Source organism: Spea bombifrons, chromosome 9 (genome assembly GCF_027358695.1).
Source record: "Spea bombifrons isolate aSpeBom1 chromosome 9, aSpeBom1.2.pri, whole genome shotgun sequence".
NCBI classification, from domain to species: Eukaryota; Metazoa; Chordata; class Amphibia; order Anura; family Pelobatidae; genus Spea; species Spea bombifrons.
The window spans coordinates 32,606,652-32,619,700 of record NC_071095.1 but is presented as its reverse complement, the minus strand read 5'-3'; the positions used below and the strand labels follow the sequence as shown (position 1 = coordinate 32,619,700).

The window sequence follows — 13,049 nt, the reverse complement described above, 5'->3', positions numbered from 1 at the left end:
CTGGTGCTGGAAGTGATTCCAGGGACAACAGGAGGATACATGTGGGTGATCTCTGGGAGCTACTACAGCTCTCTTGGTGAACCCGTTACAAGCAGAAGCCGGCATTGCCGGCTTTCTGCTGTCCGATCTCCTGTAACAGCTTCCAGCTGGTCGCGATCGGGCATTCCCTTCCAGGTTGCGTCACTGCTGACGTAACCCGTAACCCTGCAGGGGATATCCTGTCCTCCATTGAGGCACAGATGCTGCGATCTCTATGCAAGTCCCCACAGATCAGTGTGATTGGTGCAGGGGGATCGCGGGGAGGAGAGTGAGAAACCACGTTTCTCACCCTCCTCCCATGCTGAAAAAAGAAACTTAGAAAAAACGGTTAGTTATTTAAAAAAATAATAATAAAAAAAATCATTAAGATAATAGTATAAACAAATAATACAATTTTTAAACAAAATATAGTGAGCTAAGTGATGTCATTGTGACATCACTGACATTAATAACATGTTCAAGAGGTCCCTAAGAGGACCTCTAACCATTTAAAAAAAAAAATATACAAAAAATATTAAGGCCACAAACCGGAGGTGGAGCGATCTAATCCTGCAAGGTTTCCCCGCTTGCGAGGAAGGCAACTGAATGAAAAACACTACCTCAGACCCAACAGGGTCCTGGTCAAACTGCAATCCATAGCCCCTTCAGGCAGGGGCTGTACAGGCAGCGGTACAAGGCTCACCTGAGAGCTGAAGAAACACAACAAGCGAACATGAGCCCTCCCTACCTGAGGTAGGGAAGAAAAACACTGAGGGTCACTAGGTGGGGAGGGGTTTTATAATTTCAGTTCTGCCCTATCTCGGGTACGAGTCTATCTGTGGAGTGTCACCAGGGATTGCAGGGAAATATTACTCAATATGGATGCGCACAGCAGGCTTTATGGAGAGTGTTGGAGCTGGAAAAAGCTTGCATTAAAGTTTTACAGCAGATCTGATGTTATTAGAGTTTACGTATGTGGTGTGTACTTTGCAAAGTGGGCCTAGGATGACAGCTATGTGCCAAGGGTTGTGTATTGAAATATTGTGGGGAAAAAAATAGTTCTAGTATAAATATTAATGTAGCTGTTATTAGAGTTTACACAAAATACCGTTTGGCTCGATAGGCTGCACCCGATTATAGGCCGCACCATTAAAGTGCTATTATAAAGAAAAATGTATTTATAAAGAAAAAATACATTAGTATTAGTATACATTAGTGTAATGGTAAAACCGTATTTTACCTAATGAACAGGAATATGTGTATTTTAACATTTTTGGTATCTATTATGCAGTTAGTCAGCATAGGTTATATACAAACAGAAATTTGGAAAACCAGTAGCCATTTTAAGCCCCCCCCCTTAATTCATAATGTTCCTTACTTATAGATATGCCACTAAGCTCCCCTATATGCCACTCTAAACCCCCCTACTTACCAATGCATCCCCAGACTCCCTGGTGTCTAGCGGGGGCTGCCAGTGGACATCTGTATGATGCGCGTAGACTCAGTCATAGAACCCCCGGCGGAAGTGTCGGGTAGCAGTGGAGGTTGTCAGCGTGCATCGCGCAGACGTTCGCCGGGTGCCAGAGAAGAGGATACATGTCCCCTGCAGCGCTGCGCGGGATCTTCATCTCTGGCAGTCGGTGAAAATCTGCGCTCAGACAACCTTCGCTGCTGCTGGCCGGTAGTTCTGCTGGGGCTTTCATAGTGGAGCACCAGAATGTCATGTCACGCCACTGCTCTGTCAGACGTGCCGGCAGGAGCAGGAGTTGTCTGCATCGCGCAGACGTATGCTGGCTGCCAAAGAGGATGATCCTAACCCTGCTTCCCCTGCAGCAGGGGCTGTCTGCAAGAGTTAATCCCCTCAACAAGTGATAAGACAATATACTTCTGGTGGTAGCTGACAACATGGGGAGACACAGGGAAAAGTTATGACATACAAGAAATTATTGCAAAACATCATCTGTATTGGTAAAGTACAGGTCCAATCCTAAATCAATATCGGCGCTCCACAGTCCTCAGAGCCTCTAATATTTAGGAAATATGAAAAAAACTGTACCAGGGGAAAAATCAGTAGAAACTGACCCCTGTGCCTACACACAGAAGTCTTTACAAGGCCAGGGCCCATAGTCAATAGGGAGGAGGCTGGTTCTCAGGCCTCTCCAGTGTGGCCTATAATCGAGCCAATACGGTAACATGTAAAATATTCTGTGTTCCAGCTGCAACATAGTTCTAACTGCACTATCTTGTTTTAGATTGGTCTCGTTTTCAGACTCCGCCAGCTTCTCAGGAAAAATGCTTGAGGAGGAACAAGTCTTCTCCAGAGTTTGTACCGCCCAATAAGCCTCCAGCAAAAACTCAGTGGATACCAGATGAAACTGAAATAATTTGCATGGTCTGTAAAAGTGAAAGGTTCACCATGGTAAGAATTAGGTTTATTAAACCTGACTGATGGTTTGTACCATACTTTACCTACTGTAACCTATGTATTTACCATATTGTCTCGATTATAAGATGACCACCCAAAATGTGAATATTAATTTAGGAAAAAAAAGAAAAAGCCGGAATATAAGACTACCCTATAGGAAAAAGGTTTACTAGTAAACATTAATTCACATGTAAACTATTTTTCATATTTTTTTAAAAAAACTATAAGAAAAATGCAGTTCTTGCTTTTACTTCCTTTTATTTGCCAGCCTGCCCCCCTGATATGCCTTATACCCCCTTATGCCACTCTGCCCACCACCCCGACATACCAGTGCATCCAGAGACTTGTCCCCCATGCTTAAGACTCCCTGTTGTCTAGTGGGGGCAGCCGATGAACTCCTGCCCAATGTGTGTAGACAACCTCCCCTTCTTCCCGGGGTTTCTATAGCTGAGCACCGGAAGGTCATGTCCGGGAGGAGGATCCAGGTCCCCTGCAGAGCTGTGGAGGATCTGGATCTTAGTCTTGTAGTCAGACCTCTATCTGAGGTCTCATTATAAGACAACCTTGTCTTATATTCGATGTGTTTTAGGACACATTGAGAGTGTTTCCTTATAAACATGTGTAAACTAACCCGGTTTGTAAGTGTGTTCCATTTCATGAAAAAATCCCGTTCTTTCGTCCTGCTGCCATGGAAACGAGAAATAAAATAAAAATAGAAGAAGTTGAATTAAAATGGAGAGATTCTCCTCCTCTTAGTGTAGTTAAAATGGTGGCCTCGGCCAAAATATTTTTTGCTACAGTGTTGGAGTGAAATGAACACTTATTCCCGATTATAAATATTCTTATATTGAATTTGCGGAATTAATTTTTTTATTAAAGTCTTAAAATAACAAATATCTTATTTAATCATAGACATTACATATGAATATTTTAAGTAAAGTAACAGGTTTAAATGTTAATTCTGCATACAAATTCAAATAATGTAAAAATTGAAAAATAAGAATTGTGCTGTCTTTGCCACTATTAGAAACACTATAAACCTCTGCCCTCTTGTAGTTGCTCCTTCCACCAGAGTCAGTTTAGCCTAGAGTGCTGCACAGTGTAGAACAGAGTGCTCTGTTTGGCTTTGAATTCGGCCATTGGGGTAGTCTTTTCACAAAGCGTTTTGATGCACATCAGGAGGCACTCAATAAAAAGATTAACAAAAGCCTTGTTAAGTTGGTTTGATGAAGGACATGCATAGTGATGTGACTGTCCTTAACAACCTCCCCCTCCAAAAATAAAGCCAAACAGCATACCTTATATGAAACATTATTAGATACACCGACAAAACTCATGGTGTAATCCACTATTAATTGTAATTTTTTTTTTCCCAAGTTTAATCGCCGACATCATTGCAGACGATGTGGACGTCTTGTCTGTAGTTCCTGCTCCATGAACAAAATGGTGGTGGAAGGTTGTCGGGAAAACCCAGCACGGGTTTGTGATCAGTGCCACAATTATTTCTGTGCAAGGTAAATCTGCCTATTTATCAAATGGTGCACTCCCTCTTTTTTGACTACCCCAAAGGCTGAATACTATCAAATAGAAGTACCCACTTTGAGCATATGACTAAATGAAAAGCCATTAAATGAGGGGCTTAATGTATGACACTTTTAGAATTCAGTTTTTAGTAAATGGTCCTAGATTTGGCAAAAAAATACACAAATGTCATGGGCTTCTTTCTGTTCTAGATACAGCTTTGATCAGAGTGCAGGGTTGGAATAATCAAAATCCCCTCTATGCGTTTGTGCTCTCTTATCGTCTCAGCTATCTTCTTTGGAGGATATGCTTTCCTCTAAGCGTGCATATGTGTATAATCTCCCCAAAGCAGTTCCAACAGTGGGTCCACCATGTGCATACGTGTAAAACTCGCTAATTGATTTCAACGAGCTGGTACAAACCGGAGAGGGGATGGCGACATCAGCCATTGATGTTTCTAATATATAGCGGTGCCTTGCTGTTCTAGTTGTTAATTCCTGTTGAAATTAAACTTCTTCTTCTTTTATCAACAGCAAAACACAAGATGAAACAGAACATACAGAAGGTAATTGGCTACAAATGGCTACTTTTGCTTTGTATGCATATGGACAACATTTGGACAGAAATATACTGTGTTTTAAAAAATACTGTAGTTCAATTATTCCTTCATCTTGAAAATAATATATACACAAAAGGGTTACAGAGGGTAATGAATTCAAAACATTTACCCACAACTTACACTTCAGAGGGCCATTGTGTAAAGCCTAGGGAATGGGATAAAGAAGGGGCAGAGAGAGGGGTAAACCCGAGTTGCATGTTCCCTTTAAGTGGAGGGACCTTTACATCGCTTTGATTTGCTCGTTCTTTTCCTACGCCCCATCCCCATACAGCGGGTCCAGTAGAGTCATAGAGATACGATGATCTGGGTTTACACAAAGGGTTTATTTATGTCCAAGCCACTCATCTCAAGGCCACCGGAGAGTATGGATGTGGTCACTATGATTGTTTATGTGAGATGACCACCCAGATTAACACCCACAAAAATTTCGCTGAAAGCCTTGCACATCTGGGATTATACGAGTATATGGGAATGCACTACAGCACCTCTTCTGTGATGAGCATTATGCAGTGCTTTAGAAAAGCAAGCCATATTTGGGCTCAGCTGCGAAAAAGCACCTTAGCCGTGTGGATATATATTGGATGAGTAAACTGGCTCAGTTTCCTTAGTAGGTGTGTCTGTTATGTATTTCTGTGAAGTAATGCACAAGTAGCCTTTTAATAGCGTAAGCTGTGTCGTGTAGCATAAAAGTCTGATATTTAGATTTTTTTCTTGCACTGAAGCTGGAAAAAGAACTCACAATCCCCATCGGCCTGCTCTAATTGGGAAATGTCAGTGTTTAATATCTAAAATGTCTCAAGCTTGTTATTTTTGAACCTGGAACCAGTTTCCCAAAAGTTGGGCATTAGTAATGTCTACTTTAATGACCACAGTGTGGATAAACAGTGGGTTCTTTCTCAATGAGAAATGGCCCCAGCTTAGGTCTCCACAGAATCACATGCACCTCCACATAGCCAACCATGTGATGGCATAGATGGTGTATGCGACGCACCATGTGTAGGTTTGTAACAATTATGCAGCTATATTTAAGATATGGTGAGCCAATATACCTTGAATACCCCAGCACTATTAGGAATCTGCCCCAGGATCTGGGGTTGTTAAGGCCCCTGAAGATATGAGATAAAATATTCATCCCTTGTAAACCCAGCTATCCGTGGACCCCAGATAAATGGCCAAAACCTGACCTTTTCCATATCCCCTAATTCCTTGGTGTAAAAACTGTGTAGCCCACAAAACAGATAACGGACCGATAAAACTGTCTCCTCCCACCCTACCTTTAACCCAAAAAAATATAACAAAAAATAAAATATAATACTGATATACCTACTTGTGGAAATGGATTCTTAATACTAGTATTTAAAAAGCTCAGGCTCCCCTGATCTAAGCAAAAAAAACAAAATTAAGTGCTGTTGTCTACTTCCCACTCCAGTTAGAATGTTTTAATGGTCATTATTAGCTATTCATAAAAGATAGTTAAGTCAGGGAGGGTAAATTTAAATATCTTACCAAATATACTGAAGACCTTATTCAATATAAATATATGGTACACTCCTACAACTCTGCCCTCCCTCTTGCTAAACAACTCTACTTATCCACTCTTCACAGCACCTTCAACACTCTCTTCTATCCCGACTCAATGCCCAAGATCTTGCCACCAACTTCAAGAAGAAGACATGACTTAATTTATCTGCAACATCTATATCACTCACCACCACCCCCTGCTTACACTACACTAAAAGCTTTCTTCCCTAAAAATAGGGATTGTGGATTGTGTGCAATGGCTTACTTAATATTCCCTCCTTGATTCACTTAAGTCTGGTTTCAGACCTCTTTAATGAAACCGTTCTAACAAAGGTGAATGAAGTGCTCTCTGTGAAAGCTCAAGTTCATGTTCCAAGCTAATACTATGAGATATACACTCTCTGGCCACTTTATTAGGTACACCTGTTCAATTGCTAGTTAACACAAATAGCTAATCAGCCAACCGCGTGGCAGCAACTCATGCATGTAGATTGGGTCAAGAGAACTTTCAACTTTCAGCTGTTCAAACCGAGCATCGAAATGGGGAACAAAGGGGATTTTGAAAGTGGCATGGTTGTTGGTGCCAGACAGTCTGGTATGAGTATTTCAGAAACTGCTGATCTACTGGGATTTTCACGCACAACTATCTTCAGAGTTTACAGAGTATGGTCCGAAAAAGAGAAAATATCCAGTGAGCGGCAGTTGTGTGAACGAAAATGCCTTGTTGATGTCAGAGGTTAGAGGAGAATGGGCTGACTGGTACGAGATGACAGGCAACAGTAACTCAAATAACCACTCGTTACAATCAAGTTGTGCAGAATACTTCTTTGAAAGCACAACAAGTCAAACCTTGAAGCAGATGGGCTACAGCAGCAGACCACACCGGGTGCCACTCCTGTAAACTAAGAACAGGAAACTGAGGCTACAATTTGCACAGGCTCACCAAAATTGGACAATGGAAGACTAGAAAAACTTTGCCTGGTCTGATGAGTCTCCATTCTATCTGCGACATTCAGATGGCAGGGTCAGAATATGGCGTAAACATGAAAGCATGGATCCTTCCTGCCTTGTATCAACGGTTCAGGCTGGTGGTGGTGGTGGATTGGTGTGGGCGACATTTTCCCATCTTCTGATGGCTACTTTCAGCAGGAGCACCATGTCACAATGCTCACATCATCTCAAACTGGTTTCTTGAACATGACAATGAGTTCACTGTTACTCCTATGGCCTCCACAGTCACCAGATCTCAATCCAATAGAGCACCTTTGGGATGTGGTGGATCAGGAGATTCGCATCATGGATGTGCAGCCAACAAATATGCAGCAACTGCGTGATGCCATCATGGCCATATGGACCAAAATCTCCGAGGAATGTTTCCAGCCCCTTGTAGAAAGTATGCCAGGAACAATGAAGGCAGTTCTGAAGGCAAAAAGGGGTCCAACCCGGTACTAGAAAGGTATACCTAATAAAGTGGCCAGTGAGTGTACACTATGTGGACACCTGACCATTACACCAACAGGGATTTTTATGACAGTATATTCTAAATACATATTAATATGTAGTTTACCACCCCCTTGCAGCTATAACAGCTTCCACCCTTCAGGGAAGGCTTTCCACCGTATTTTGGAGTGTTTGTCCGACCTTTTGCCCATTCATCCAGTAGAGCATTTGTGAGGTCAGACACTGATGTTGAATGAGAAATCCTGGGTTGAGGTCAGGGCTCTGTGTGGGCCAGTCAAAGTTCTTCCACAACAAACTCATCCAACCATGTATTTATGGACCTTGCTTTGTGTACTGGGGCACAGTCATGCTGGAATACAAAAGGGCCTTCCATAAACTCTTCTCTCAAAGTTGGACGCATAACATTGTCCAAAATGCATTAAGATTTCACTAGAAGTAAAGGTCCTAGCCTAGCCCCTGAAAAACTGTCCAATACTATTATCACTTCTCCACCAAACTTTACAGTTGGCGAAATGCAGCCAGACAGGCAACGTTCTCCGCCCTCTGCTAAACCCAACGCCCATCAGACTGCAAAACAGAGAATCGTGTTAGTCACTCCAAAGAACCCGTTTCCAGTGATCTGATGCTTAGAGTTGTATTTGGTGATGTGAGGTCCATAGAAACCCATTTCATGAATGTCCCGCCACACAGTTATTGTGCCGATATGAATGCCACTGGAAATTTGGAACGCTATGGAATCAGCACTCTGTGACCCTGCTCTGTGGCTTTACATGGTCTTCCACTTAGTGGCTGAGTTGCTGCTGTTCCTTAATGACTCCACTTTCCAATCGTGCTGTTGCTTACCCACTTTGTGAACCCCTCCACTGGCTCACTATTGCCGTAATTTATACTGATTTTAAAATGCTAACAGAGTCCTCCTTGATACTGTTCCCCATACACTTCCGCGCTCATAAATTACTCCCCAATTCAAGCTTTAAGTTATCCTTCTCCATTATCACTTCTTCCTTTTTTTTTAATTTCTTTATTGGTCGGAGAAGTACAACCAAACACTGTTGGAATCAGCGTGCAATCCAAGCAAATAAAAGCAAATAATCAAAGCAAATCAATCAAAGCAAATAAAAATAATCATAATAGTAACAACACACTGTCACACAGATGGAAGGTATAATGACATGATGATACCATACATAGACATCCGTATACCCAGCGAAGACCCAATGAAGGACCCATACACTAAAACCCAACACTGGGGGGGGGGACCTCTCGGAACTTGCAGGCAATACCATTCAGTGGTGTTAAATGCGTTAAAATGCGTTAAAAAATGATTGGCGAGTATCCCTATCAAGGGTGGCTATATAAGGCGACCAGCATCCAAAAAACAGCTTGGCTGTACTTTCTTTATGAAGAATAGACTCAAGCCAATCCATACGGAATATGAATTGCAAACGCGAGAGTGCCATTGCTATTGAGGGAGGTTGTTGGGAGATCCACTGAGATAATATGGCTCATTATTCCGCAGTAATTTGAAAATGTATGCCCAAGGTTCCAGAAATGTACGACTGCAGGTCATCCCAGAAAGGAGGGATCATAGACCATGAAAAAGGTCAGCATCTGGGGATTGACATCAAGAACCGGCGCTTTGGGGTAATAGGGGCCTTATTTATTATTTTTAAAAACATTTTGCTGTAATCTCGAGAAACCAGAGTTTTCGAATTTCCAACATAGGCTCAGAGCACCAAGTCAATAGTAGGGAACTCATTACACCAAGATGCCGCACCAGCCACCTGCCCGCTCCATTCCACCAAGCTGTAAATCATCGCCTTCTTGAGCGGCTTAGTGGAGGATTTGGGAAGATGCAGGAGGGGAGGTCAAGGAAACCTCAGGTGACAATTGTTCCTCCAAGCCCAAATTTGCTGCAAAGCGGTAATTGGCCGCTAGGTTATAGTAGGCCAACTTTGGGAGGTTTACACCACCATTAGAGACCGGCTGTTGAAGTTTAATAATCGCTATTCTGGCTTTTTTATTCTTCCACAACAAACGCCACAGTAATTTATTGTGGTACGTAACGTCTCTTTCTTCAAAGTAATGGGGGAGCATCTGGATCGGGTAAAGCAATTTTGGGAAGAAGACCATCTTATACAGATGGCAAGAGATGAAACTTAGACCACGTCTTAAAGGAGCATTCCATTTGACGCAGCAAAGGGACAAAGTTTAAATTGTACAGTTGGGTTAGATTCGTTGGGATGGAAAGGCCTAAATATTTCAACACAGGAGAATGTGTCCACCTAAATGGGAAATCCCCAGCCCTGCCTCGCCTGTGGAAAAATGGGAAGCACCTTTGTTTTGAGACGGTTAATCAGAAATCCGGACACCTTATGAAACCCTTCAAATAGCTGAAGGAGAGGAGGTATCGCTGCATGGGGGTCAGATAAAAGCAACAGGAGGTCGTCTGCAAAAGCAGCAACCTTCAACTCAGCAGTTCCCACCCGAATCCCCCTGAAATCCACAGATCGCTCTATGATACGAATCAAAGGCTCAATTGCCAAATTGAAAAAAGTGGAGATAGAGGACACACCTGACATGTGCCTCTTCCCAAGGGAAACCAATGAGAATTAATTCACCGTGACCTACTCCATGGGGGAGTTGTACAGTGCCCTGAATACATGTGTAAACGGAAGACCAAAATGACAGCCAATAACAATGGACTTCTTACGGTTGTTCAGCTTAGAGGCCACAATAGCGGCAATCGGATTTCTAACATTTTGCGTGGAATAACGACTCTTCACAAACCCCGTCTGGGAGGGGTAGGTGAGTTTCATTAATATAGGCTGTAAACGAGAGGCCATTATTTTAGCAAATATTTTAAGATCCTGATTTAATAAGGAAATGGGATGATACCAGGACATTAGAGTATGATCTCTATGTGGTTTAGGGAGAACTATGATTTGTGAGGCTGTGAACTCAGTAGGCGGTACACCCCCAATCAAAAAAATGGTTATAAACCTCAGCAATTTGTGCTGGCACGTATGTGGACAAAAGTTTATAATACTCAGCGCCTAGGCCATCTGGACCTGGGGTCTTACCATTAGGGAGAGATTTGATAGAAAAAGAGATTTCTCATCCGGGGACAATTTAGGAATACCAGCCTTTTGGAAAAAAAAAGTCAGATCAGAATTAGATGAATCCGCCCTATAGAAGTCCTCAAACTAGCAGAAAGCTGCGCGATAGATTTAGGATCGGATACCACAGCTCTTGATGTGTTCTGAATTTGAACTACTTTATGGCGTTTATAATTAGAATGCCTGACCAAATTAGCCAGTAGCCTACCAGACCTATTCCCCCAACAAAAGCCTGAGCAACTGAAACTTCTTTGTAGGTCTTCACGTAGTCGCCATATATTAAGCTTCTTATGGGCAGTGTATGCCTGAGAAAGATCTTTGGTCAGCTGGGCAAACCGAGCCTCGTTACTGGCTTAGATGCACCCCAAAACGAATCAGGATCATCCAAGTACTCATGATTGTCATCCACATAGTTGTTCCATGTACTAACTAGAAGAGACCTAAACGTCTCCGACTGATACAAATAAGTTGGAAATCGACGGTTACGGGAGGAGTGATCCAGATGGGAGCATGATCAGATACCACTATCTCACAGCCTATGCAAAAACATATCCGGAAGGAATAAATAATCAATTCGAGAGAAGGAGTCATGCGGGTGGGAATAAAGGGAATACAAAGAAGTATTGCGATTATTAGATTGTGTCATAACAGCAAAAATACTCAACAAGGACCTTCAGCCGATCCCTCTGGAGACCCAAGGAGCCAGCAAGGGTTCTAAAATCTGCGGCCCAGGAGAGTCCCAGCAAGCCCTCCATAGCATCCATTGACCAATGAAAGCAGAAAAAGCATGGGAAAATGAACAGTTATGCTTCTCCCATTTTGTATTTTGAAACCAAAACAAGGCGTTGACAACCACATGCCCAAAAACATAAACAAAAAAACAACCAAAGGAATAGCACGTAGTGAACCTAGCGTGGCATATTATCAAAAGAGAACAGGCAAGACATGTAACATTACCGTATCCTTTGCGCTCCATAAAGCTCTCTGCTTAGGTGAGGCTGATGGAGAGGAGTGAGATAGAGAGCGGCAAGGAGTAGAGGAGGGAGCCGCAGGATCCAGGACCAGAGAGGAGGTAGACGCAGCATTCGGAGTGTCGGAAAAATAGGACCATCCCTCACACGTGATTCTAAATTTGGCCAGGTAGAGGAGAGCAAACTTCACACGCTTACTGTGGAGCTCGGGACAGATTCCGGAATACTGCCGTCATTTAGCCGAGACTGCAGCCGAGAAATCCTGGAACAACAAAAGTTTGTGATTTTCCTGTATGCACAGTGGAGGCTCCTCCATAGGAGCACATGCGCACGTGAAGTTAGTATGTAGTTATTCTTTGTCCCTGAGAAACCAATTCAGTTAGGACAGAATTGATGGACTAGTAATCAAGTCGTGATCTGTCAAATGATCTTTTGAAGAGAGTTCTGAAGCAGGGTTAGTGTCTGCCACAGCAGGCGGGGCCACTTGACGAAGAGCCGCCGCAGATTTTTTCTTTGACCTTGCTTTGTCTAGTAGATGATTTGGACGGGAGAATCCATGTATTTATCCATGGGAAGATAGGCACAGAATAGGAATGAGAAAAAAAAAGTGGCCTTAGGAAGGCACAGAGCGTAGGAATAGAGAAGCTGGAAAAAGAAAAGAAGAGAGAAGAAAAAGAAACAAACACGCCAATACTCAGCACTCTCTAGCAGGATGTGACACAACCAAACACAGAATGCTAGCAATATCTGGCAATACAAAAGGTTCTCAATCAGGAACAATAGTGCAGGTAACACATTGTGAGCAGACTGGCATATATGAATAAAAATAAAGTATAGCACAAAAAGTCAAACGCAAAAACCCACAACCAGTTCCCCCACCCCACCTAACTGAAAACTCACCACCCCTAACTAAGTGATAGACGGTAACTGTGACAGGCCTGAAGATGAACAACAACAGAGCGTGCAAAGGAAGTCCGCTGAGAAAACGGCTCAGAAAAACATGCGCTGTTTCTTTCCTTTTCCTTCTTTTCACCTCTTCCTTTTAACGCTTAGAAGGCTTTACTCCAGCTGCCCCATGCCTCTGGAACTCACTTCTACCTAACCTGCGGCTTAAACCATCTCTCTCAGTATTCACGAAAAACTTCAGAAGCACACTCAGAATCTTTTTAACCTGTCTGCCAATAATACAACTACCACATTCATCTATAGCTATCTCTTTCTATGTCCCTTATTTTTTCTATACCCTGCTCCCTCTAGATGGTAAGCTTGCAAGCAGGTCCCTTTTTATTTAATGTGTTGGTTTATCTTATTCGTGTCATTTCTAGTTTTGTCATATCTTTTTGATTGTGTATCCTGTAAGAAGTGTGGCATACATTGCTGAGTCTGTATAAATA

The 13,049-nt window shown here is 42.6% G+C and overlaps 1 protein-coding gene across 1 annotated transcript in view; it reads left to right on the top strand.

The window, feature by feature from the left end:
• Positions 1-13,049, top strand: part of ZFYVE26 (zinc finger FYVE-type containing 26) — a 90,169-nt gene that overhangs the window by 57,674 nt on the left and 19,446 nt on the right. Inside the window, exons 25-27 of the mRNA XM_053474880.1 lie at positions 2,271-2,437; positions 3,821-3,957; positions 4,498-4,529. Of these exons, the coding sequence (XP_053330855.1) occupies positions 2,271-2,437; positions 3,821-3,957; positions 4,498-4,529 (336 nt within the window). The remainder of the gene's footprint in view (positions 1-2,270; positions 2,438-3,820; positions 3,958-4,497; positions 4,530-13,049) is intronic.